This window comes from Lissotriton helveticus, chromosome 8 (assembly GCF_964261635.1).
Source record: "Lissotriton helveticus chromosome 8, aLisHel1.1, whole genome shotgun sequence".
Taxonomy (NCBI): Eukaryota; Metazoa; Chordata; class Amphibia; order Caudata; family Salamandridae; genus Lissotriton; species Lissotriton helveticus.
Genome location: NC_136069.1, coordinates 268797201 through 268824217, shown reverse-complemented (window position 1 = coordinate 268824217; position 27017 = coordinate 268797201). Strand labels below are relative to the sequence as shown.

At 40.2% G+C, this 27017-nt stretch overlaps 1 protein-coding gene across 6 annotated transcripts in view; it reads right to left on the bottom strand.

Annotated features, from left to right (window-relative positions):
* GRIA4 (glutamate ionotropic receptor AMPA type subunit 4) overlaps nucleotides 1-27017 on the bottom strand; it is a 933658-nt gene that overhangs the window by 189745 nt on the left and 716896 nt on the right. For all 6 annotated transcript variants that reach the window (XR_013599810.1, XM_078657023.1, XM_078657022.1 and 3 more), the window contains exon 5: nucleotides 5485-5538. Coding sequence is in view for 5 of the 6 variants with exons in the window: in XM_078657023.1 (XP_078513149.1) it covers nucleotides 5485-5538 (54 nt within the window). In the remaining variant the exon portion in view is untranslated. The remainder of the gene's footprint in view (nucleotides 1-5484; nucleotides 5539-27017) is intronic.

Below are 27017 nucleotides of genomic sequence, written 5' to 3'. Positions count from 1 at the left end.
GCAAGAAGAAGCGTCTTACCTGTAACGCTAGATAATTGCCAATCTTCAATATTAAAACATCTCGACAGGCCTGATCATGATGGTCCAGTAATGCGGTTTTAGGCGCTAGTTCTTGGTTGACATCCAAAATGAGATTAAAGTGGGAACATATATCTCAGGTGTTTGCTCCAATGGTTTCTGCCAGGTGAAACCCAGCATAAATGGAAGGAGAAAATAGCACACATATACCGTTTGCAAACATTGGAAATAGGAGGACATGCATTTTCAGCATGTTATTCCCCCTTACGAGGTGAAATACTCGTAACTGAGCCCAAATTGTGCAGGCACTAAACTGTAAACTCAGCGTCACCTTTTTGCGCACGATCATGCTGATTTTTCTTATTTTTTTGGGCCAATTTTTGCTGGCATTAGAACTTTCTCTGTGTCACTGCTATACAGTCCCACTTTGCATGTACTCGGCTGCTAAAATGGCTCTGTTAAAATTGGACTACCTAATTTTCCTGAAAGCCCAGAGTAGATGGTGCAGAAAATGCATCAATGCAAGGAAGTTAATTATCATATATGGGGTGCAGTGTGTATTTACACTACTCACCAATATGACAAAAGTATATGGGCGACAGGAGCATCCTTGTGCTCTGGCTGGGCTGCTGTTTAAAAGCACTGCTGTGATAGGGAACAGTGAGTTCGTTTATATTTCAGGTAATTCGCCGTGTTAGCCCACAGGGCTAGGTGCTCAATATATAAAAAATGCATATTACACACTGTAAAGAGTGTACCCTCAAAGTGACTAAATACTATAAAGCTGTTTTCTCTGCATAGGCTACGCTAGATATGAAAAAAAGCTTTGTTTCTCATCTCATTTTGGAAATGCTAGAAACAGGATTCAGTTACTATCCACTTAATTTCAAAAATCCTAATTTAACAGTGAAATTATATTTAGACAATAGAAAAGTTGATTTATAAAAGTGTACTTTGTGCTGCCTGAGACGAAATTGTTTTAGAATCAATTTCCCTCACAGCTCATCCTAGAGGCCTAAGACACATCCATAGCTGAGGGTAAACAGTACTTCTCGCAGAGGAAAATGGATTGGCCTCTAGGCCTAGCAAGACAGGGTTACTGTCGAGAACTAGTATTCAACAAGTAATAGCCTCCTGGGATTGAACTTTAACTTGGTGATGCCAAATGGGGCTGCCAGGATCAGTTCCCATTCACTCCCAGGGCCCTAACAGGCTTTCTGGCTCAAACCCCAGCAGGAAAGAGAGATAGATTTTGAACTAACAGACAGTAGGACACATCATCTAAATAGAGGAGTGGTTAAGTGAGAGACAGAGGTCTTCCTGGAGTTAAAATCTTGGATTTAGGCTTCTGGGAATTTTTACGGTTAAGCAAAGAGAAAGTGGTTCAATAGGAAGTGGCAGTAGGGTAAAAGAGAATACAAAAATGGGCTGTAAAAATCATATTCACTGGCTAGTGTACAAGATATGACTGGAAACTCATTAAACCTCCCCACAACAGTCCTGGACCAGGGAGGACAACACCCAAAGAACAAAGAGCTTACTGGAAGAAAACAACGCAAGGCCTCCTGACTCCTGCAGGGACACCGGAAGGAACTGTTCAAGTGTCAAATAGCAGACCTCCTGTGTGCATGCACCAAGGACTGACTCCAAAAGATGACTGAGGACTAGACCCAGCAGGAGCCCTGATTGGCAAGAGACCTGGTGCCTCAAACACCCCTGGTGCCTGTATGAGTTACAAAGACTAAACTTTTCAAGCAGTTGGAGAAAAATGGGACAAAGTGCTGAGGTTTTCCCAAGAAGAGTGAACAGAAATCAGGCAAGAACAGCAGTTTTGTTTCACCTTATCAGCACCTCACAGCAATTCTATCTATTCTCATGGCGCCTTGCCTAGATAGGGGTTCCAATTGTGCCCCTCTGGTAGATTTTCTGAACCAAGAAAGTGACTATGTCAGATGGTAAAGCTTTGGAACAGGATAAGGTGGCAAATCATCTATTCTAGCAGTGAAGCAATGTCACCAGAAACGAAACTGAGGTGTGTTGCTCTCTTAGCTTTTAGTGCTAAAAATGGCTTCAGCTGTACATTAATAGCAAAAAACTAAACACTCTTGCCATCTGCATTCTTGGACATTGCCTCGGTGAAAGGCTGTACTTCCAAAAAAGTAGACTAAGTCAGAAGGCAAAAATGTTGACAGGGTCAACCTACTTTGTGTATCCGACACCTGCTTCATTGCGGTCAGCCTGAAACGTTGACTACGTCCTGGCCAACCATGAACACAGATTTTATATGGGTGTTTTACTTTTATTAGCCACTGTTTAACTTAACAATTATTATTTCATGTTTTGGGCTACCCTTATCCAATTTTAATAATTCTGTTACCTTTTTTTACAATTTTCTACTCTATTTTTCTAAACTGGTATGGGACTTTGAATATGTTGTTGTCCTGATTTTCAAATTGTTGCTACTGCTTAAACCTAACACTCATTTGTCTGGTAAACTGCCTCCTGTTTGTGACACCATTGGCAGGGTAGAGTTTGACTGAGACTTGTGTTGAAACCTATTGGTAGTGGTAATGGGGAGGTGTTTATTATGTCTGACAAGGGTTTCCTCTTCCCAAAGGAATAACCATGCTGTGCCAACTACTGCACTGTTTTGGAGCTGTGGTATCTGCATGCATGTGCTGTTGATAGAGCGATTTCTTCTGCAAGACATAATTATATGGCCCAATGTTTTCCTAACTAGGGAGACACTGCATTGTCCTTTTTAGGACTGGCATGTAAGGGCAAATGCACCATTCAAGGCAAACATATTTAATGTATTATAATCAGCACCTACTCTATATTCAGAGAAAGTGAGTTCTGAGTCAGCCTTTTTCAGCGCTTGCTTCTGTGGCTCAGGGCACTTCCGTCATTGGCTTGAGACATTGTCAATCACATCTTTCATCAGATAATACGAGCATTTTAGTCTCACCGTGATTCTGATGGCTACTTAGGTATATCTTTCTGCCTCTATCGGAAATGCATGGGGGTTTATTTTATAACTAAGAAGTGCCCTTAATAATTACCCATTTAATTCTTCATCTCATTTGTGCATTTTATACACAAGCCAAGCCATTTTTAAGTATTTTGCACTGCAGCAGGCATTTGTTTAATTATTTTATCAGTGTTTGAGTGTGAACGTCAAACCTATAGGCTTTGCCATGGCTTGTTTTTATATCCACAAATGTTCTTGGCTCTCCCAGTCCAAAGCGTCACACATTCTATCTCCGCCTTACCATCCGCCTCTTCAATCGGCCACTCCTAGCAACACTACTGCCGGTCCTTGCTCTGGAGGTGTTCATCATCTAAACATCATATAGCGGAGAGAATCATGTCCTTCAGTATTCTAACCCTCATTATAAACCAATCCCTTACCTGACCCTTTTCACTCTACCCATTAACTATCTGTCCATACACATGCTATGAAATCTTTTTCCACTATATAGAAAGAGTAGCAAAACACAACTAAAGAGCACAAATCTATCACAATGTAAAGTGTTTTTCCTACATTTTCACTCTCAAAAGAAAAATAGCCCTGCTTGACAAATCCTATTTGAAATGAAACAGATGTAGTTCAAACTCAAGTACATTTCATTGTGTGAAATCAAACCAGAAGTTAGAAAATTGCATTTTTTAAAGCATTAGTATACAATTGCTGTATGTGTGTTAAGGTCTGTGGAGTACCGTACAGATACCATACTATTGATTAAGCACCACATTCAGCAGAAGAGTGCAATATAAATGAGATCACCACTATAACCTAAAAAGGCAGCGCACCACAGTCAAACAGTCAATAAATGAGGAACAGAGCCACGTATGCTGCCAAAAAAAGCTGCTATTGAAGAGTCAAACGCAAGAACATTCTCTATCCTCTCAAAATGCACCTTGTTTAGGAATAGGATGCTTCAGATTAAAGGTGATCAACAATTAACAGTTGTCAATACCTTCTTCAGGGAGTGCCAGTCACTGTTAATTTTGTGACCAATGTATAAAATGGCTTAATTTTTTACCATTACCCAAAAATGCCACAGAACTTGCGACTTCCATATTGTAACCCATTCGCAAAACTCAGTGACTTAGAAAGGAACGATTCAGCGAAGTCTAAAAATTCCAGGCATTACTATAAGAAAGGAAACATATTTCATATTTTTTAGGGGAGTCAAAAGTATGTTGTGGAGGTTTTGAGGCATTAAAGTTGACCACAACATGAATAGAAATATTGTGGCTGTCATTAAAGGACAAGGTCCTCGTGTCCTTAAAAGGAAAGAAATATGGTATAATGAGGCACAATAAGAGTACCCAGACCCCTATGGACCTTCCCAACCCCCCCAATCAAAATTAAAAACCAAAGGGAGGGGGGAATTGCTCTGATACCCCTACTCCAGTGAAAGTCCTGCAGGTTGAAAAACGTTAAAAAAAATTATAAGAGGCAGGGGAGTCACTTGGGACAGGTTGTGCCCTGCTCCAACTCCACGGTGTACACGGTGGAAGGCCATGCACAGCAGGGTGCGTGCTGCCTGTCAGAGATGGGTGCAGAGCATGGCCGCCGAAGGCCATATGCAACGGAGTTTGGCATTAGTATGTATGGTGATAAAAACTTACTTTACGCAAAAAAAAATTAGAAATTCACTGACATATCAAACATGACATTATAGTTAGGTATAGTAACAATTTCTTACTTTACTTAAAAAAACCTCTTATAAATTATTTGAAAAAGCTAATGTTAAAGTGACATTATAGTTAGGTAAGAATGTCAGTGTAACTTAACATTTAAAATACAAAAACACTGAAATTCACCTTTTATAGTGCAATGCAGTAACTATAGCGTGCACCCTCGCTATGACCTCACATATTACATTACATATGATATGTTCTATGACATCACTGATAGCATCACTAATGTCATAGAACATATGATGTGCGATGTAATATATCAGGTCATGGCAATGGCGCGAGTTATTGATAACATCACTGCTGACATCATAAATTACAGAATTGCTGGCATGACTGTGCATGGCAGGATGTTTAATCATAACATCTATGACAGTAAGGAAGTTTATTTAATCAACCCACTGATTATACAGCAACAGATCATCAAATAACAGGAAAATGGCATCACATTTTTGGATATCCAGGGCCCGACTATTTGGAAAGCTCACAGCCCACAGCTGAGAGCAGTACTAACCAACTCCACTTCAGAAAGCTCTTGAAGACAACATTTTTGAGATTGACATGTTGTTGAATGATACAATGATAGGGGCGGTGACAGAGCAACACCAGAAAAGGGGCAAAACAGAACAAATTTATTTCTTATAAATCTTCAGCTGGAAATCAAATATTCATTTTAAATATGGCCATCAAGCTTACAGATCAAATGCATTGCTTTGTTAACCAGTTTTGCTATCAAGTAATGAAATAAACAATACCTACCAAGTTTGCAATAATATAATGATATCCTTTTACATGCTTCCCAACACTTACAATCTGTGTAAAAAGAAACATAGGTATTACAATTTTAGAAATAATATCACATATTTTAAATCCTAGTATTCTGTGGTCTGTCAATTTTATTGCAGCATTTATATAAACTGTAATAACCTGTGTATTGGTTACATTTCCAAGCGCAGTGTACAGCATATTATAATTTTGCAGGTGTGAACATGGGTGCCACTTCCCCTCCATCCATCATCCATTAGGCCAAAGGCCTTTGTGTAAGATGACTAGACTTAAGGGTCACTCCATAATTTTGCAGGGAGCTTTGTGTGGTATTTTGCCTTACATCACTGGTTACATTCATTACATCCTCTGAACTATGTTAGAGTAGAAAATGTTACAATACACTGAAATTTACTTTTCTTACAAAATTGTCACAATACATTGATGATTAATTAAAAAATCTTCCAAAGGCAGCAAATTTGGAAATGTAGCACTTTATAATTTAGTATTAACGTTTGACTACAAATGTACATCTGCACATACAAATAAAAAACACGAAATATATCACCCTTTAACCTCTAAAATTTTGAGTAAGATATATACAGCTGAAGAATGTATGCATTTACCATGCACAGTTGCACAGCTTCCAAAAGGGATGTCTGAAACATGCTATTTCTAGGATTTGCTAAACACAACTTTGACTATATCACAACAGCTTGTATTTTTAATACAGTAAGTGAATCAGAAAATCAGCCCCCCTTTGTAACATGTTTGTAAGAAATCAGCTCCCACAAAGTCAAAATAATTTAGTTTCTTGTTATTAAGACGTTTCTGCACTGAATCCCATGCTAACCTTTGGTAGCTAGGCAGAAAGAACAATGGCTTACTCATAGACACCAACACAAAATTATAGTTAAATAATTTCCAGAAAATGTTGTTAAAACAGCAAAGTTAAATGATCAAAATGAAAAAAAAAAAAAAACTGACTTAGGAGCCGTAATTGGAGTGTTTATTAGATTAATTATTTAATCTTTGGGAGTATAACTAAGCAGTAAGAGTTGCCTGCTTGCTTTTAGTTGAATGGACTCATTAGATAAGTCCAAGCAAGGTACTGTAGCTACTCTGGCACTTCAAAAGTCCTGAAACATCCGGGGAAGTGTTTATAAACAGGTGGTCATAGTCAAAAATGGGAAATGCATTTCTGTAAGTTCAAGTGAAAGTTTATTGAAGAATTAAAATTGTTGTGCAAACAATACTTCGTACAAACAGTTATTTATCAGTGCATAAAGGCACGAAAGAAAACTTGAGAAGAGAAATGCATTTCTAACAGTCCCATTCAGGTCTACAGCCACTGTCCAGCAACCACTGGCTTGCTGGTTTATTCAAGGCTTATGCAAGTACCCTGTTCCTTCATGCTCTTTCAACCTCTCTGAACTTAGAACATAAATTCCAAAACGTAGACAGGCACTAGAAGCAGGACATGGGCTCCTTGAACGCCAGGAAGAAGCGAGTTTCCTCATTCCTTTGAGTAGCCTTTAGGGTTTGAAACTAGTGGTAAACCTAAAGACTGCCCTATGCAGACCATTCACAAACAAGGGAATCCTTCCAGCAGGCAACCAGTTGTCTTCATCAACTTATTCCTTCTAAGTAGTATTCAGCAGTTTGTAACAGATAACCTCAGCTGTGGTTGGAAATATACCTGATCAAATCATGCTAATGTTAGCACACATTCTTTGCCTTGTACTGCACTGTGACTGAGTTTCTGCTTTACTGTAAAAAATGTCCACCAGCTTGGTCCTATAGTTTGTCGCTCGGCCACTGCTTCCCATGCTGTGCTCCTTGTTAGACATGCAACTCTGTGTGCCCATTTGACCGTGCCATCTATTGATGCGGCTTGGAGTAGACACATCTCACTCTGCGACTGTTTCTTTATAGGTGCGCTGACTCCCTGTACCATGCTACAATTCTGGATACAGGAATTGGAAATTATTTCCTCACCGAGATACAAGTACCCCCGGCTGATCTTGCTGGTTTTTGACGTGTCCTCAATTAAACACAGCTTCCCTTAACTGATGGTGTAAAGGTGCGACAGCTCCCCACGCCCTACTATATATATATATATTTGGCATTCGTCTACATGTATTTGCTGCATGAAGATAATTGCAAATGCAAGACCCCTTTCCTAATCATTTTGTCAAGGCTAGCACATATTAATTTACAAGGAGTTGTGTCCCAGATATTTTAATTGTAATGTCCTAATGATGATTCCTTGTATTGTAAGAGGATAGACACATCGTCGACTGCACACACCGACCGTGTACTGCATATGTAATGAGGTATAGCTGGTTTGTGATTTTGTGTATTGTGACATATATATAATATTACGTATTAATGTCACTTGGAGGTCATTTTCTTAGTATAAAATAGAAACAAAATTCATTTGGCACTACCCACTATTTTTAGATAACCTATGCTTAGATTAACTATGCTTTTTGTAGGGACCGTAGTTCCTTTAAAATAGCATGTACCCATGGTCCCTATGTACCCTTGGATTCCCTTATTTGTTTGTACAATAGTTTTTTGTAATAGCTGCTATAAACCTTGTTTAGTTATCTCCCTTTGTTCCCCAGCACCCACCAAAGACAGTTTCATTTTTAAATGCACCTCTAGGCTGAGCTACAGAATACTAATTCTGCCACCTTAAATGCAAAAATGGTTTTACTTATATTTTTCAAAAGCGACCTAGTCTGTGCCACTAAATGGCTTTGCTTGAGCCCATGTTGCCTGGGGCACCATGGTATTACAGAAGGGGCCACAAATGTTAACACTTTAGCCGCGGCTGTTTTTTCGTGGCTGTGCGGCGGTTTCACGGAGTGGGTGGGGCCACGTCGGCCGTTGGACGTTCGCAGCACTAGCGAGGTAGTGCGTGCGACGGCCGATGCAGCAGTTAAAGGGCTAATGCAGCCTCCTCTGTAGTACGGAGAGAGCTGGAGCACTAAGTTGAGAGTACGTTCCCTCATTTGCATGGGGGAATCCTCCCAGGCAGGATGCAGTCCATCACTGCACCCACCTGCTGGGGCATCTCTGTCCCTTCTTTAAAGTGCCGTTGGGTGCTGCCAGCACAGAGAAAGACAGAGTGGCTGCTTTAGTCAGCCACTCTGTATTTTACTGAATGGCTGCTGTCCTAGGGGAGTTCGAGTTCACGGCAGCACTGAGGCACGGCATTATTTGCAACAGAGTGCAATATCCCTGTTTGTATCCGGTGCACCTATTTAATGGATTTGTCCATAATATGGGCCCAGTTATCCAAAACCCTTAAATAATAAGATTGAGGCAAAACACAGAAAAAATATGAATTTCCTACAGTCTCACTGATATACTGGTAGGTTACATTCATCAGCAATTAGTTGACTGCAACTCTGAACATGGAGGGTCATCCGATTTTTTTTCTGTTGTACTAGTGCAATGAGAGTTTATTACATTGTGTTCTTTTTATAAATATTTCTTTATTGAATTTTCATGTTATTCTAATTCAAAACTTACAACACCCTGGTGTTTACACGTATGCATACCAATTGTTGTCATGACATCAAAACCGTCACACATGCCCTGGTCACAAAGTATTATGAGAACACCCTCCAAGCCAGGACAACAAAAAACTCACAAGAAGGCTGCAGACAATTCTGAACTTGGTGGCCAGAAGTCATCTCAAATTGTATGCGCTGCACCTACCTCACACCACACCCAAAGGCACTGGCTTCTAATTTACAAGCAAGCACAATTCAAACCCCTCACCCACACTTTCAAGGCACTATATAACACTTGGCCCAGGATACCTCCACAATTGCATCTGCTTTCACAAACCACACCTCTGCTTGTCTGGACTCATACTTGGACAAATCCCACTCATACAGAAAACCAGATCTAGCAGTTGAGCCTTCTCCTACATCAGTCTTAAAGCATGGAACGACCTACTGCTACAAATAAGAGCCTCCTCCTCGCTTTTTCAATTCTGCAAGATACTGAACAAATGGATTTTCGAGTCAACCCACTAGGCCCCAGACGGGCCTATACTCATACCCCTCAGCACCAGGATACCCTGCCGGGTGACAGGGCCTCTTCCATAACATAACACAGAATAATGAGATCTGATGAGTAAATATAAAACATCCGCAAAGCCAAGACACATCCTTATGCTACTCCCTGATTTAAGGGTAGTTTACATAGAAATCTCTTGCTATGTAACCCAAGGTTTAGAATTTATCTGCAGGATACCCTCAGCAAAGTAGTCTCAATTTTCAGGAGAGGTCACTGACTCCATAAGAACTGCCTATATATCAAATAAAATGTGGATTTAGAGTCCATAATACTACACTATAGAAGAGGCAAACGTTTACTCATTGATTCCTTAACTTCGGAAACCAAAAGTATGTGATTACATATAGTGGTAGCTTTAAACCCTGTTTGGGTCATTGGTAGTAGGTTCTGCTCTTCAATCCAAAACATAAGTTGAATGTGCAGAGCTTTTTCTAAAACTTTACTCTGTGAGCTGAGAATAGACAACATTCAATAATGTAACAAGTCTACTTAATTTATTTTTCCAAATACAAGGACCAAAGTAAGTCCCTTACAAAACTCGGTGGTGGTATAAGAGGCAACTTACTGTGAATTTATGGGCACAAATGCTACAAGGCACCACTTTCAATTCCTAATGGATGACACACATGACCAATCATCTTGTCTTGACAGTATAATATAGGGAGATATGATTTTCATTAATATTGAGAAATACAAGCTCTATTGTCTTCAATATTAGGTCCTACCATACCCTTAACACCGTACACTCTAGACTAGAATGCTTTCATGTTTGATTTTAAACTATTTTCAAGTTAACTTCCCTTATTGCCAAATAATCAGACGCTCCATGTTCAGTGTTTTTATACAACTCTCAAAAAACACACATTCAGGTGAAGGTACAGCGATCTGACTATGTGCGGCACCATGGTCGAGCATCAGGTGATCAAACCACCCTTTGTTATTCTCATAAACAGAACTGCTTTTGTTATAATCAACGTAGGAAACAGTTGAATAACTGTTGTTGCAGACAGTCAACGAACATTTTATAGTTATTCAGGTCAATTTCTAAATCTGTCCCTAAATCAGTTCCATTGTCTATCATATGCCAGTAGTTCATGGCTTCCTATGCAATATACGTAACTTATACATACAAATGCCCAATCGATTCAGACACGTTTACTTTTACTATTCAAATAGGTGCTGCTATTTAGGGTTTTTCTAGTACCACAATGCATTATTTTAATAGCCCAAGCAACATGATCACTATGAAATTGTTCATCCATTTTGTAATGAGTCACGCTCCCTCTCACATACATGTAGTCTATCAAGAAAGAGTTTGAAGATGACGTGTGTGTGAGTCCTTCCCGGGATTATCACATTTGTCTGTTTCTTTGTCTACTAAACTGCTGTCCCCAATACCCACGAGGGGATGTCCATTCTCTAGATCCAAAAGTATTACAATTTGGGATTGGGCAGGGATTAGTTAGCCCATTACACACTCCACACTAAGGGTATGATTCACAAAGGTAAATTAACACTTTCATGTAAGTTTACTATTGTTTGCTATTCACAAAGGGGTTTACCTGTAGCATCTTTAGGAGTGGGGAGTCTCTGCACATATAAAGACTTATCTGTTTATGTGCGGAGAATCTCAACTCGTAAAGATACCACTCCTAAATCCCTTTGCGAATAGCAAACAATCATAAACTTACACAGAAGTGGAAGTTTACCTTCATGAATCAGGCCCTGAAATTGGCCAGATATTACCAGGGCTGGAATGGCCAATTAACTCATTGGCAATTCCCGTGTGGGCTGCAGCCTTTGAGGCTGTATTTTTGTAAGTCCCTGGGCTATTGCTGGCACCTCTGTCACTTTATTGCAGCAGGGGTAGAGGGAGGTATAAACAAATGTTTTTAAAGAGAGGAAATGGATGGGAAGTGAAAGGGTAAGTGAAGGGGGCTGGTTTGGACATTTTTGTAAAGACTGCTTCTGGTTGCCCGTCAGGCTATGACCATTTCTTGACTTGTTATGAGCTCATCTCATATGAAGTCATCCATGACCAATTATGAACCACTTGTCCATGTATTACACCATCCACAGCTTTTATTATCGTCATCTCCATTGAACTGTAATTCTTTTCTGTTGCCTGACAGCACAACAGATATGGAATAATAATGAAGGTTTAATTTAGAAGCAAGACCAGCATAGGCACTGTTGGCATCTCTCCTATTCACTCTTCTAAGAGCTGGTCAGTCCTAGGGAGCAAGGAGATAATCAACTGTGGTGTGATAACAGAAGGCATCCATGCACCCACACAGATCAACATAATTAGGGGCTGATTACAAGTACCATTGCAAATTGTGAGCCCTGTGCAATTAGATGTGTTTGCAAGCATCGCAAATATAAGTGGTGTAATGGTAGATGGATTTGTAGAGCTGTACTTATCACCTGTGAGGGTATCCTGGCCCTGAGTGGGTGAGAGTAGGCACGTGGTGATGCTGGGCCTGAGTACAGGCAGTCTCGATGATACTGCAAGAAGACTAATTGAAAAGACCATGTTTATTGCACCCGGTAATTACCAAATGTGGTATACTTTGCACGGTCTCTTAAAATTCTGCAGGTCAAACCTGCTGCAATTCAATTTGGGAAAAGGGTCCAATATTTACCAAGATATGCGAATTTTTGTGCTTTAAGCCTGAAAATCTGATTGGAATTCCCCAATAATCATACAAACGACTGAATAGCTGTTTTTTTGCCCCTGATAAATTCCAAGCCCTGGGGGTCGAATTCTTCAGGTACTTTAAATACCACCTATCCTTCCAGTCAACTCGAAAGCAGGTCCTTTGAATCACAAATGCACACAGATTAACAGACATACATGAGCCCATGAACACTCAGGCAGCACTCATCCACACACAAACTACACATTTTCAAACACACGCACCAATGAACAAACATACAATTACACACACCATGTATCCATGTCCATGTAGAGAGGCATGTACAGACATGTACAGAGGCAGAGCAATTCGCCTACAGACATCAACGCACATGCAGACCAACATTAACAAAGTGAACAATGCAAAAGGGCAAACAGACATTCAAGCACTGACATATACGCTGACACCAACGAACACACAAAACACAACCTAAAGAACTCTAACACACAAAGCTAAGGTACATAAACAGATACCCATTTATATACAAGAAACAGACAGAAGGACAAAAACAGACGCAGTCATCACACAAGGGGGCACACATACAAGTACAGCTCAAATTCATAAAGCAGGCATGCAGAAGGGAGAGGAGTTGTCCTAACGGCTAGGGCGGTCGACCTCGAATCTGGGGACCTGGGTTCGAGTCTTGGCCATGAAGCTGAACATCCTGCGATTGTGGGCACATCACTCAATCTCCCCAAACCTACCAAAAATGAAGGTGTCCTCATGTAATGCAACTGGTGCTATGTAAAGTGCTCTGATACCCTACTCGGGTCAAGTTCGTGCTATATAAAACTCTGTTAAACTAAATTAAAAATATATTCACTAGTGAATGGGTAACACATGACTGTATGGGTGTTTGATCTATGGATACATGGCTGAGAGGCAACAAGAATGAGTAAATGAGTGTGTGCTGGTGGGTGGCTAAATGAAAGCTTGGATGGATGGACACACAGATGGAGGGATGGATAATGAGAGTGAGGATTGATGGAGAAATGTGTATATCTGCGTGGTTACATTTAAGGAGAAATCAGGAGATTAATATGTATGTACGGGTGGATAGATAGCTCGCTAAAGCGTCCTGTCAATCCCCTATTCATCCAGCATCCATCCATGCACATACTTACCCATTTATTCATCAGTCGAGCTATGGACTCACCCATTCATCCATGTGCTCGCTCACTCATTCATACATTGATGCACCCATTCATCCAATCTACCCATCTACATCACCCCATTCCTCAATCAGTGACGAAGCACTTTCACTTACATAAAAGAGACAGATCTATAGGCTTTATCATTGCTTGTTTTACAAAGTGTGCAGGCTAAACATATATGCAGGAGTGAAGATCTGTGTGCAATCTCTATGCAATCTGAGAATTACTGACATTTATCACTTAAGATTCTTCCTGCAAAACACTGTATATAAGTGTTGTCTTTCCTATAGAGTGAGATTATCTTCACTTCTCTTTAGGATATGTGCCCACATGCCTACACTAATCCAATGTATTGTTCAGAAAACGCGAAAAAGTCGACCAATCTTTCATCCCTCTGAGTTTCTAATCTGCCTAGTAGTTAATTAAAATCTATGTTATTGGATGGTTTGGTAAACTTTGGGAACTGATCCTTCTATGATGTTGGGAGTAGTGTTGTGGTTTAATCTTCCTAAGCTAAGTAATCGACATTTTATCAGTTTGTAACATAACGTATTTTTATTATATCTTAATTTTTTTTTTAATGGTTCTCTAAATTGAGAACCAAGTTTCCATGTGGTACTATTTATTTATTTATTTGGGTGTTTTTGTGAAGTTTACTCGTCCTCTGGTTTTTAAAGTTCAGTTTTAAACTGCTTTCTGGATGGCGCCCATGTCTATTCAGCATTTAGGTTGAATCCTGGGCCTTCCACACCGTATAGCCTTAGACTCCCTTATCTTAAGGGTTATCTGGTTAGTGGGTTTGGAGACATTGAGCGGTTGGTGTATATAGTGCATGGCTAAAGAAAGTAAGTATATAGGGCATGTCTGCTGGAGGCTTTGTGGACATCGCAGAGGACCATGAGTTTGATCCTAGCATTTCCAGCACAGATCAAGTTGATGTGTTGCCTTTGCAAAGATTCAGCACACTCCGGCCTCTTGTTTTGGTAATATGTGTAGCCTGACAATGAGAAAAGGATGTTCTTTTAGTGAAATTGGAGTTTCATGGAGACTTTTTAAACTAATGTGTTGACTTGAGGTGTGAACAAGAGAACCACTTTACTGACTTATTTTTGGTAAACACATCGGGCCTGTTCCCATGTCTGTGTGCTAGATGGATGGAAACAAGTTTGGTTCTATCCCTCTCATCACCAGTGTTTCAGTTTTAGCTGCATTCATGCAAAAAGAATCTCTAATTCGTTCAACAGGACAGGTGCTGGAATGTTTTCCAATCAGAGGTGGATTTGGGTATCATCAGTGAGTATTTGGAAATGTCCCTGGTATTGTTGCTTGATGGACTATGAGATGGTGTGTACACATGTTTTAGAATAGGCCATGGAGATTTGATCTTTGTGGTATGCCACAACACTGACCATAAGGATGATTTCACCAAACCAATTCAAGAATATTTGGTATGGTTGGGAAGACTGGATCAAAGCCAAGGCAATTCCAGGCACACATACCCAGTTTGCCATTTTTTCCTCAAAGAATTCATGTCATACCTTATGCTAGGTGTCAGAGACCATGGAGTATTAAGGTTGACTATTTGCCTTCATCCACTGCAAGGAGGAAAGCTTCTCTGGTGTTAACTAGTCCTGAATGGTGATCATGGATGAGATGGTTATGCTCCTAATATTCATTGCCTCACACCTGCGCCTTTGTGATGGGTGTACCTTGTGCTGCTAATGGAATCCAGGAGTATATTCCCACTTTTCTGCCACAGAAAACATGTATTGGCTGGGGCAGGGTGACCCCAGAAGCATAATGGTTGGCTAGTAAGGAGCGTATGCCAGTTAGCCTCTGTGACTGCTTGATCGCTATTGCTGCTTAGATGCAAACATTGCCATGACATGCAAAGGACAGCCAACTCCTGATTGCAATAAAATTATTAAAAGCTGCATGTGTGAATGAAACAACACACTCAGTAGCCAGTATAATCACAAGACGTTTGTTGTAGATTTCACAAATGAATACTTGCAATGTTCTTCTCCAAACACACGTACAACCTAGTTTCAGTGCAGATCAAGGACCATATCATCAAGAAATACCTTTGTGCAGGGCACAGCTGTGCTCTGTTTTTATGCGATTGCACTTTCTAAACCCATACTGTAGGAGTCAGGAGGGCTCTCACGGGGTTCAGGACGGGTCTGAAAGAAGTCTCTGAAGCATCTGTGAAGCATCAGGGTAAGAGTCCAGGTGGAATGGTATATTGTAATGTATAAAGTCTACCCAGACACCACCCCCCCTTTATCACACCATCAAGGGTCCACTGTTCTTGTCAAATCCCAAAGTTGCAGATTGCAACATAGCTGTAGTGTCTCACACTAGACATAGCAACGACATCTCTTTCTCAGCCACATGTAGGTTGTAACAGTTGCAAATGAGTCCAGTGGGGTAAACAGGGTGAGGTAACTGAACGTTTTCCTGTGGACAAGGGAGTTCGGCAGGGGTGTGTCCTAGCCCCTACCCTCTTCTCCTTGTTCATTAACAAGGTTATCTCATACTATATGGAATATCCTACAGATGCTCCTACTCTCGCTGGTTCGAGGATACCACTTTTAATGTTTGCAGACAACACTTTAATTTTATCTAAAACACGTGTCGGTTTGCAAAGAGCCCTCAATAGATTTGGTCTTTTTTGCAAGGACCATGAACTTATAGTCAACGTCGACAAAACCAAGTTCATGGTGTTGCATAAGTTTAAATCAGTTAAAGGTAGAGTAGAAATGAACAATGAGATTCTCGAACAAACCGACTCCTTTACATATTTAGGTGCAACACTGGGCAAACGGATGAACTGGAAGCCACAGATGGACTTGCTAGTTTTAAGGCATAACCAACAGGCAGGGGCTCTTTTAAAAGAACACCATCTATCCCATACCAAACCAGTTGCTCCCATTTTAACTATATACCAAGGGAAGGTTCGGGCCACAATGATTTATGGTGCTGAACTTTGATGATTCGAAAATGTAGTCCATTTAGTCCAAACACAGAATAAATTTCTGAGGGCATTAACCGGCCTTCCTCAGTCTACCCCTCTTAGGCCATTATACCAAGACCTGAGGTGTATTTCTTTTGAGGAGGTCGCAGCCTTCAGACCCGTGGCCTACTGGCGAAGGCTCTGGACTACCCCGGAGTTAGCACCTTACGCGCAAGCTGTGAAGCATTTTAGAAATGTTGATAAAACTAATAAAATATCTTGCCTGCAAAGGATTAAGGCTACATTATCGGATATGGGTCTCACTCATCTGTGGCTGGACCCTGAAGGAAATACTTTTCCTTCAAAAACAGATAGATTTTAAAGCCTTATACAGGGACATGGCTAATTTGAAGTCAATTTCTCGGGTGATTAACATTTCCTTAACAGGTCTATTTTTGGAACATAAAATTGATTACAGGCGGTAAGCTTACTGGGATACCATAATGAGCCCTGGTGACAGGAAGCTCTATCATCAATATAGAGTGGGTACCCTCCCCTTAAAATCTTTTTCAAGTAAGTGGGGGATGGTACAAGACTCAAAATGCTACTGTTGCCCTTGTAAGGAAGAAACCTTATCACATGTTCTGTTTGTATGTTCTGCATACAAGGGTCCTCGCCATAAATGGCTCAGGACAGTTTGTGCTAAAATAGGAACAAGATCTTGCCAAATGGCTTTACGTATCTTGAGAACTGATACAAGTGAAGTCATATTCATTGCCATGGCCAAGTTTTGGAGCTGGACGTGGGTCATCAGAAAGAACAGGCTGCAGGCACTATGTAATTGATGTTATTTAATATGACGCAGTTTGCATTCATTTCCTTGTACATAAGATTGAGGTGTCTATCCAACCCTGAGTATTATATCTATGAGTATTATATATATTTTTACTTGATATGTTTTTATATGGGATTTTAGTGATTTTATGATGTTTTAAAGATATTTCCTGATTTTTAATACTGTTATTTTATGTGTCTTTTATGGTCAAATCGAATAAAGACTAACTGTAGGAGTTCATTCAGTCAGTGCTTTGTTTTCCCTTGTACTTTCGTCAAGGTCTTTTTCTCGGGCTCTTTGCCCTATTTCTAGTACAGGAATGTATCTGTTCTGAACTAATAATGCATTAAATACCTGCAAGAAATGTTGTGTTAGTAGAAAATGGAAAACAGTATTTAATGAAATGCAGCATGGTGAAATACAGGTTTACACTGTTAAGTCAAATTAAAAATAAATGTAATAGTGAAGATTTAATATGTGTGTGCAGGTTTAAACACACATGAATATACACTCTAGCACATGTTATTTTAATTCAGACCATGTGTGCCATACAGTAGATCTTTATATTTGATCAGGAGTAAGTATGACTGAGAACTACATGTAAAGGCATTTATGTGTAACAGTAGTGCACACGTTACATACATTTTATTGTTTCTATTAAAATCACATTCTGCATATATTAGTGTGATTTTGTTCTCAATTACAAATCATTAAGGGCCTTATTATGAGTTTGGCGGTCTGTGGACCGCTGGCCCAGAAGAGACTGTCCGAAGGTGGTGAGTTGTCCTCCGTGTTACGAGTTGGGAGTGTTGCCGGTGCAGGGCATGCAGCTGAACTGCTGGCACCACCAGCAGATCACCGACTTCCGGGTTCACTACTGGGGGAGGACAGCCTCCATTGAGCGGGTCAAAGGAGCAAGAGCGTTGTCTATACTACAAGTTGGCTTTCACACAAGCCGACTGCTGTGGTCTAACCTCCGGCTAAGGGTCGGGAGAGACAAAGGATTAGGGGTGCATATTCACCCCTTTCCTGTTCTTCGCTGCAGATTTCGACATGTATCCCTTTCTCTAGGTCCCCGTACACAGAAGCATGTTCACCCTGAGGAACATTGCCCCGTCTGCGACGAAATATAGGCAAGTGCATTGGAACCATATACCCATTACCGAGTCAGACTTCCGCAATGGGTAGGTGGTATTTTTCAACATGTATCATGCATATGTGTGCATCCGACACATATGCAGTCCGAATGTACACACAGGCAGCAATACATATTGAAATACATTGCACACTGCTGCAAGACCGCCGCAGCCACACTGCCGACCCCTCAGCAAACTCATAATACGGTGGTCAGACGGCCAACGGAGCAGCTGGCTTGTGGCGGTCACGGACATGAACCTAAGTGTTACTCATATGTTATAGCACATGTTTAGAAAAGTCAAGTCTCCTCTTCTGAGAAAGTACATTATGAAGATGATTTGATTTCATCAAAACTTCATTGTGACATTTAATTAGCATATCACAATGATATAAATAGATTCACTAATTGTACAATAAAGGCACTCTTTAATTATAGTGTAGAGTGAAACATTTTCGAGTAAGAAACCCTTGTTAAGTGCATGCTCATGTCATACATCTGTTAATATGTTATGTTGAAATTTATGACATCTTAAGAATGGGCAACTTTGCACTGCACCACAACATTACACAAATAGGCCAAGAAAGACAGGAGGTCGTTCTGCAGTGTGCCCTTCCTTTCTCCTTGCCTCTGAGTTACAATCACGCCTATATGTTAAGACCTGCAATCATATTCAATTTGCCCTTGCCCTAAACAAAACCTTGGACAGCAGAGGGATGCACATTAATCAACCGCGCGCTCATTTTCTTGACCTTTATTTTTAATTTAAATAACTATCATGACTGCAGACAAGTAACGAAAGTGGAAAATCGAGCTCTTGATCGAAAGACGTTTTTTTACTTACATACTCTAGATTTTAAATGTATATTCTGCGGCTGGAAATGCTGCATCAAATGTCAAGCCGTGCTAACGCTGTCTGGCGCAAATGTGTGCAATGATATATTTAATGCTCTTGTCTCCTTTAGTTCTGCCTCCCAAACGAACGCTTTTGATTCCCTGTAAGCGTTTGGTCTTCTCAATAAAACATGAGGATGCGGCGAGCCCGGCTTGGCAGCCTACCAAGCTGGGAGGTTTGAAAACTCGAGTTAGCAGAATGAAAGCAATATGAATTGGTTCTTTACGAAATAAACACGGTCTTTTCCTAAAACTGCATCTGTATTTGGTGCGTACAGGCCCCGGAATCTGCAGTAGGGGCTTTGCATTAGTTTAGGATCATAAAGACATTTTAATCGCGGCCAGCCACATCTCCAAAATATACGGAGACGTGGTCAAAAGTGAGTGCTGATGGATTCCTTAGAACACTTCAGTACAAGAACCCTCGTATTATTTCTTGAAAAGTCCTTCCTCCGGGCAGATAACAAGCTTGGACGGGTCAAGTTTCAAACCTCATGCACTCCACTCTTAGCACTGACCTACTTTTAATAAAATGGTAGAATGGAATGTTGCTGGCCAAGCCTTGTCCAGTCTACGACCCCGGCACAGCTGGTTAATAAAGGTAGCACTAGCACTTGTTCAGGGAGGGTACGAGGTGGCTGCCACAGTGAGCACCCACAGAGAGGATTTCACCCTGAGCCAATGAAATGATGTAATTTAGGATTTGCACAAGAAGCGTTGCACAATGCAGCTGCCTTTGTGATTGCATTATTTTTTACAATGTACAAAAGCATGCAATGATTTGCAATTGGGATCTATAATGCACATAATTTGCAAATGGCACAGACAGCAAAGGGGCATTCCCAGCTTAATTGGAACTCACAAGGAAATGTATACAATTTAGAGTCTACAATTATATAGAAAGATGTTGAATGCAATGAGATCTAGGTTCCACATCTAATGGCAATGGGGTGACCTTTATGGCTCTCATCGTTATTTAGTTGGTGTGCACCTATGACTAATGTGGCATATAGCACATGGCTGGTGGAGAGGGCATCATCTAATTTAGCAGTATAGAAGTAAATGAGCACATGGCAAGTCAAGAAATATAGTTGAGTAGGATTGTAAACAGTTTAACTCCTGCATGTGGTGTATAAAACCCAAGAGGAAGATAAAGGATGATCTCTTTGGATCATGAAGAATGTTACTTCTTTAGTTTGGATCCTATCAAATGATACCAGGGCACTCAAGCAACAAGAGAAGTATATATTTGAAGCAACTGGAAGCCAATGTGTTTGAAATACATTTACATGCAGGGGAACATCACTGCAATCCCAGAAAACCGCATACAGAATCACAAGCATGGAGTGCGAGCTAGTTCCTAAAAGCATCAAATATGTCCCTATTTACAGAGGAGAGAACATAAAAATGTATCTTCAGCAAAGGCATTGAGAATCCTTGCTTTAGTCGCAAAACAGTCTGATGAGCTTAAGGAATTTCCCATAAGACATTCTAATCCCAAGGAATTCCCCATAAGAACTACTGATCTCAAGAAAATCCCCATAAGAAAACTGATCTCAAGGAATGCTCCATAAGAAGTACTGCGCTCTAGGAATACCCCATAAGAAGTAATGATCTCAAGGAATGCCCCATAAGAAGTGCTTATCTCTAGGAATACTGCATAAGAAGTAATGATCTCAAGGTATTCCCCATTAGAAGTACTGATCTCATAGAATGCACCATAAGAAATACTGATCTTTAGGAATGCCTCATAGGAAGTCCACATCTCAAGGAATGCCCCATAAGAATGCTCATCTCAAGGAATGCCCCATAAGAATGCTCATCTCAAGGAATAACCCATAAGAAGTAATGATCTCAAGGTGTTCCCCATTAGAAGTACTGATCTCAAAGAGGGCACCATAAGAAAAACTGATCTTTTGGGAATGCCTCATAGGAAGTACTGATCTCAAGGATTATCCCATTAGAAGTACTGATCGTTAGGAATGCCCCATAGGAAGTACTGATCTCAAGGAATTCCACATAAGAAGTAATGATCTCAAGGAATGTCCCATAAGAAGTGTTGATCTGAAGGAATGCCCAATAAGAAATACTGATCTCAAGGAAGTCCCATACGAAGTATTCATCTGAAGGAATGCCCCATAAGAAATACTGATCTCAAGGAATGCCCCATAAAAAGTATTGATCTGAAGGAATGCCCAATAAGAAGTACTGATCTCAAGGAATTCCCATAAGAAATACTGTACTCAAGGAAAGCCCCATAAGAAGTATTGATCTCAAGGCATGCCCCATAAGAAGTGTTGACATGAAGGAATGCCCCATAAGAAGTACCGTTCTCAAGTAATGCCCCTTAAGAAGTGTTGATCTGAAGGAATGCCCAAAAGAGTACTGTTCTACATCTATGAAGAGATCACTTCACAAGAGGAGAAGACATTAAAAAACGTACTAAAGTGACAAAGATTCTGGCTCTTTAAACATGCTCTCCTTGACGGAAATCTGGGATCAGAATGGAACAGGATGTATAGATTCAAAATTCTTCAAGTGTAAATTTATTTTGGGAGAGGAAATCAGCTTTTTCACATGAGCATGTGATCTAAGGTAGAATAAGCTTTAAAATAGTGACCATGGCATTCAAATGTCAGTTAAAGTGGTTCCCATTTTTTGCAGCTCTTTTCACTATCATCCCTCCAGACCCTTGAGGCCTCCCGAGGTGGTCCTTCTGGTGACTCTGTGCACCAAGAGTAAGAATAGGTGTAGACAATAGGTTTTCTGTTATGGGGTGAAAACTATATAATAGTATCCCTTTTTCCAGCTTGAATGAATTTCTAAACGGGACTTGGTCTCCTTCTATTGCCTAGATAGTAATGGCGTTTTTAACTTTACAAATAGTCGAAATAATTAATTAGTTAGTTAATTAATTAATTAATTAATTAAATAGTACATTTTTTGAAGGTGTTATGAGGTGAAATCAGAGGAAATACAAGGAAATGTTGGCATACAAAGAACACAAACGTGGCTAGGGAGTTCAAAATCCTAATGAATTAAGTAAATAAATAAATAAATAGTTAATTTTTTGAAGGTGTTATGAGGTGAAACCAAGAGAAATACAAGGAAATGTTGGCATACAAAGAACATAAACGTGGCTAGGGAGTTCAAATCTTAATAGAATTCAGGGTTGTGTATTGAAAGCAGAACCCATGTAATAGTGATAAAATGTAGAAATCAGAAACCTTGAAGGAGATGCGGGTAGGAAATGAGTACAGTGGGTATGTATGGAAGAGGAGGTGCTTGTGTGCTGCAACTCTGCATGGCCTATGTTAATTTCGACTTTTCAGGTGCAATTAACATTTTTTCATTCCTTTGATTCAATATAAAACTGTAATCCAAGCCAATGATTTGCTTCTCTTTAATGTTTTACTGAGATGTAAATTGCAATAATTCATCGCAGCACAATCTGAAGACAGCAGGAGTCATGGAAACCAAGGATTCCTGGAACATTCCTTTCAGAGTATTGCTTTTTATTATGAGAAAGCTGCCTGCTCTCTAAGCAAGCCTCTCTGTTCCCAGTGGACCCTTGGATGGCTCAGTAATTTTACACTGGCTGATTTTAGCTCTTGAAAGGTCTAAAGGGACAAAATCAAGGCAGAGCCCTGTTCATGTTTCTGAAATACTGTAAGGCACTGCTCTGTATTTCACTTCATCTAAGGAAAAGACTCAAAGCAAGATATGCATCCCTCAGTTGCTTGCCAGGTTAGTAATTACGGTGATATAATATTATATGAGATTTTATAGAGTATTTCTTCCATTTGTATGGGCTCGTGCTGTTCTCGGCAGCCGGAGTGCCTTTCTGTAGAGACCCGGACTTTCTCACTGACTGAGGGCTCTAATCGGGTTTTGCTTCATGTAATTCAATCTACCTCGCTCTAAGTGCTGTCGAAAGTGTAAAATTGGGTGTAAACGGTGTTTGTCCACGGTTTTAGAATCACAGGCTTCAAATAAATTATGGTCAGTCCCTGGCTTCTGCATGCACAATTTCCTCTAGGTACTTCATTACCTCTTGTTTTGTTTGGTTTTCACATATAAACACGGCCGGACTGGCCATTATGTCACTCTGGCATTTCCCTGGTAGGCTGCAGGCTAAAATGCTGCTTTCAGAGCGTGGTGGGCTGCTATGACCCAGCCAGACCCATGTATCCCCATTCTACTCCCAGCCTTCGGCAAGGTGCAGGTTTTGCCCGGGCTGATGTGGGCTTCCACTGTGGCCCTACACATAGCGCAGTCTGCCTATGACAAACATTGTTATTTATTCCTGTACTTATACAGCAATAGTTTGCTGCTGGTTGAAGGAGGTATAATTTAGAGCAATGTGCAAAGGGATAAATAACAGTATCCACTTTGGAAATCTCTGTCAATAATTTGGATCAGATGAACTAAAATAAGCCTTCTATAGTGAGCAAAGTTGGGGCTGCATTACTACCCATTCTTGACCTTTGTATTAGAGGATTCAAAGTCTATCAAAGACAACACACCTAGTAATGTTGATACTGCGGGGCAGAGTGTGCAGACTGTGACCACTAAGTGACTGCAAAAGTGGTCTCTAATTATTCACTAACATGTCTCAAAGCTGAGCTGGTGCAAAGTTGAAGAGGTTGTCAAGTCACACATTTATGTGACTTCTCGTCATATGGCGAGTTCTCAGCAATACATCAGAGGCCACAAACATTCCCCTAACACCCGTCAACAGTAGGCAGGATCTTTACTCATTGTGAACTATGCACTTTTAAATGACAGAAGGCCTAGTAAAAGATACCTTGCTCTTTGATTGCTAGTGGCGACTCACATTCAATGTAGACCGCCATGTCTGAAAACGCAGCTCGGTGTAAAGGGATGCACAGCGGCGACTTCCCTCACCACTGCTTTAACACACTCTTGTCTTATCAATTTCCTTGGTATGTGAACATTGGTTGACCAGGCTGAATACTGCTCTTTCCTAAATAATTAGTGGACAAATGGATTGGGAAGAGAGAGAGAGTTGTTACAATTTTTTTTATCTTATCTAAATAACAATTCCTAGCAAATGAACTATTGAGTTCCCCACAATCCTTTCTTTTCACCAGGGGGTCCCAAAAGGCTCCATTCAATCCCCTATGATCTTTGACCTGCACATCGGACGTTTTGATGCTCTTCAAAGGCTCCTAAACATCGCTTATAATCTTTAGCCTGATGAAACTCAGCAGTCTGATCCTCGTATGATATTGTTTCTTTTACCCAGATGCCCATCAATATTTCGCTGTAAATGCCTCTCTAGCATCCCAAATGGTACCATGCAAAGTTCTTTATGATCTTTTACTCCACAATACCCCTCTACAGTGCACAACTCATTCAAACTCACCGAACATGTTTGACTGTAAGCCTGATGCCACTGAAATAACAGGTATTTACACTGAAAAAAAACCTGAGCTTCCATCCTCAAATAAATTAACTCACTAAAGGGGTGCAATACCAACCCGGACCTTTTGTTCTAGAGGATAATTGTAAATCTTAATCTGTAGTCCGATACTTCCATACATACACAGCATCAGCATCTGCTTCAGCATCTATGTGGACAACAGCACACATTCTCCACAGTCCATTAGGAGTGCCTGTTTGTGAATCTTTCAATTTCAGTATATACACATCTGAAGACAAGGGTGGGATGGGGTATGCCATTCTTCATCTCAATACCAGCTGTACAAGCTATTATGGCAAAGACCAGCACGGGAGTAGCATTCCTATATTCCCATACCAGGGTATATTGTTTGGGATCAAGGACATGTTTTCACATTTATTTTGTCCACTGGACATGTAGACTCAAACCCCTGCAGCACAAAACATTTGGCTTCCAATTTACAGTGTGCAAAATGGTTGTAGGAAAGAGGATTGCCTGCTGCTGAGATATGCATTAATAGATATTAAGAATTCAAAATTGCATATTTGGTTTATTAATGGAAATCCTTTACTATTAGGGTCGGGCTATGAGGAAATCTCGGCACTGTAAGCTCAGCTTCCGTCACTGACACTGATTCCAGACCATGAATGTAAAATGAAACATTTTGTGGCTATTTATAATTCCCCAAGAATGCTCTGTGATTATATGTAGACAGATTCAGAAGAATGACAGCAAGATTGTTTTTGCAGTCCCAAAGTAAATGTAGCAAAATAATATTTGTGTGTTGGGTCATATGACTCAAAAGAGCCTGCTGCGTGAACTCTGGGGACCATGACAGTAGAGAGGAAATCCGAAGCCTGCTAGCTAGAAACAAATTGCTAGGCAGGCAGGAGCCAGCATGTCTGATCAGCCTTGTGCTCCTGTGTGATTCAGATTAGAGTGTGCAAGAGTGCCGCATGTGGGACAGGAGCACCCACTTGGAAACAAAGGAACGTACCAAGTGCTTTTAGTTTTTAAAAGAAAACAAAGTGAAAGGAAATATTTACTATTGATGGAGCAGGAGAAAGACAAACATTTTTGTGTACCCCCATGCAAAGTCAAGTTCTCATAACTGTAATATTCACTAATAGTGTGAAGCATGAAAACTAATCAACAAAATGCATATAGAATAAACACTACACTTGGGAAACTGATTGCTGGTCTGCTGAAAAATTAATTACTAATTAATCGAAAAGTCATACTAATATAGAGCTGTGATTTTGATATATAACAAAAATAAATGTGTGTATTTGTACTTATATTAGAAGTTTTTGTGGCAAAAGAATGCAAATGGTAAGTAAATCGTGCATATTCGTTTGCTTTTGCTAGGTAACTACTAACAGGGAAAAATTAGAATGGTGGGAGGTAAACAGAAAGGCTAAAATTCTATTTCTAATATCGGTTGTGTTTGTTTTCGTAATAGTTCCCATTGAGGTCCGTGCGGCCTAGTCTAAAAATGCCAGTTTGAATGAAATACTACGAGTGACTCCCAGAGAGAGAAAAAGATGGCCCCTACACATGCGCAGAATGAATCAGAAAAACGTGCATGGCCTGTGCCTGGAGCAAGAGATGTCAAGGCCAGTTTGGCCTATGCCTGGGAGATGTGCCAAAGGACACTTGCATTTGGGAGCCTGGGAACAGAAGAAAAAGATGTTTTATATTATGAATAAAAGATACATGGACTGAGTGTAATTGGTAACATGGATAATTTGCACAAGGGAAAATATTCGAGATGACCAAGCAAAAACTAAACCAGTATGGACAAGGAGGACATGAGGTGATCTTCCCCACCCCCTTAATGGACCAATGAGAAATGAGTGCAGACCCTAAAAGTTTCAATTTTGTATTAGATAGTTAGTGGAAATGGGTATAAAAGAGCCTGTGCATATGAGGTGTGGGTACGATTTTTGGTTCCATGAATTTTAGCAAGGCATGCTGTCGGACTGGATAATTTTTGGTGAAGAGAGACTTTGAAAATTTTTGGACTTTAAATTTTGATGGGGCAGAAAAATTGAATTGCGGAGATCTATGTCGGGAGGGAGACATCGAGGAGGTTAGAAAGACAGTCAGCTTGGGAACCTGTTCTATGCAGTTCTGTCATCTTCCTATGGCAGATTGTTTATTTATTTATATGCTTTTGAATTTCTGATTTCTTAAATGTGCATAATAAATGTTTGAATTTCTCTTTAGAAAATGCCAATTTTCTTTCTTACATGAATTTTGATAAACATCATAAAATATAAACTCAAGTCTGTTTTTATTTAGAATAAAGTCATGACAAGTTTTATAGTA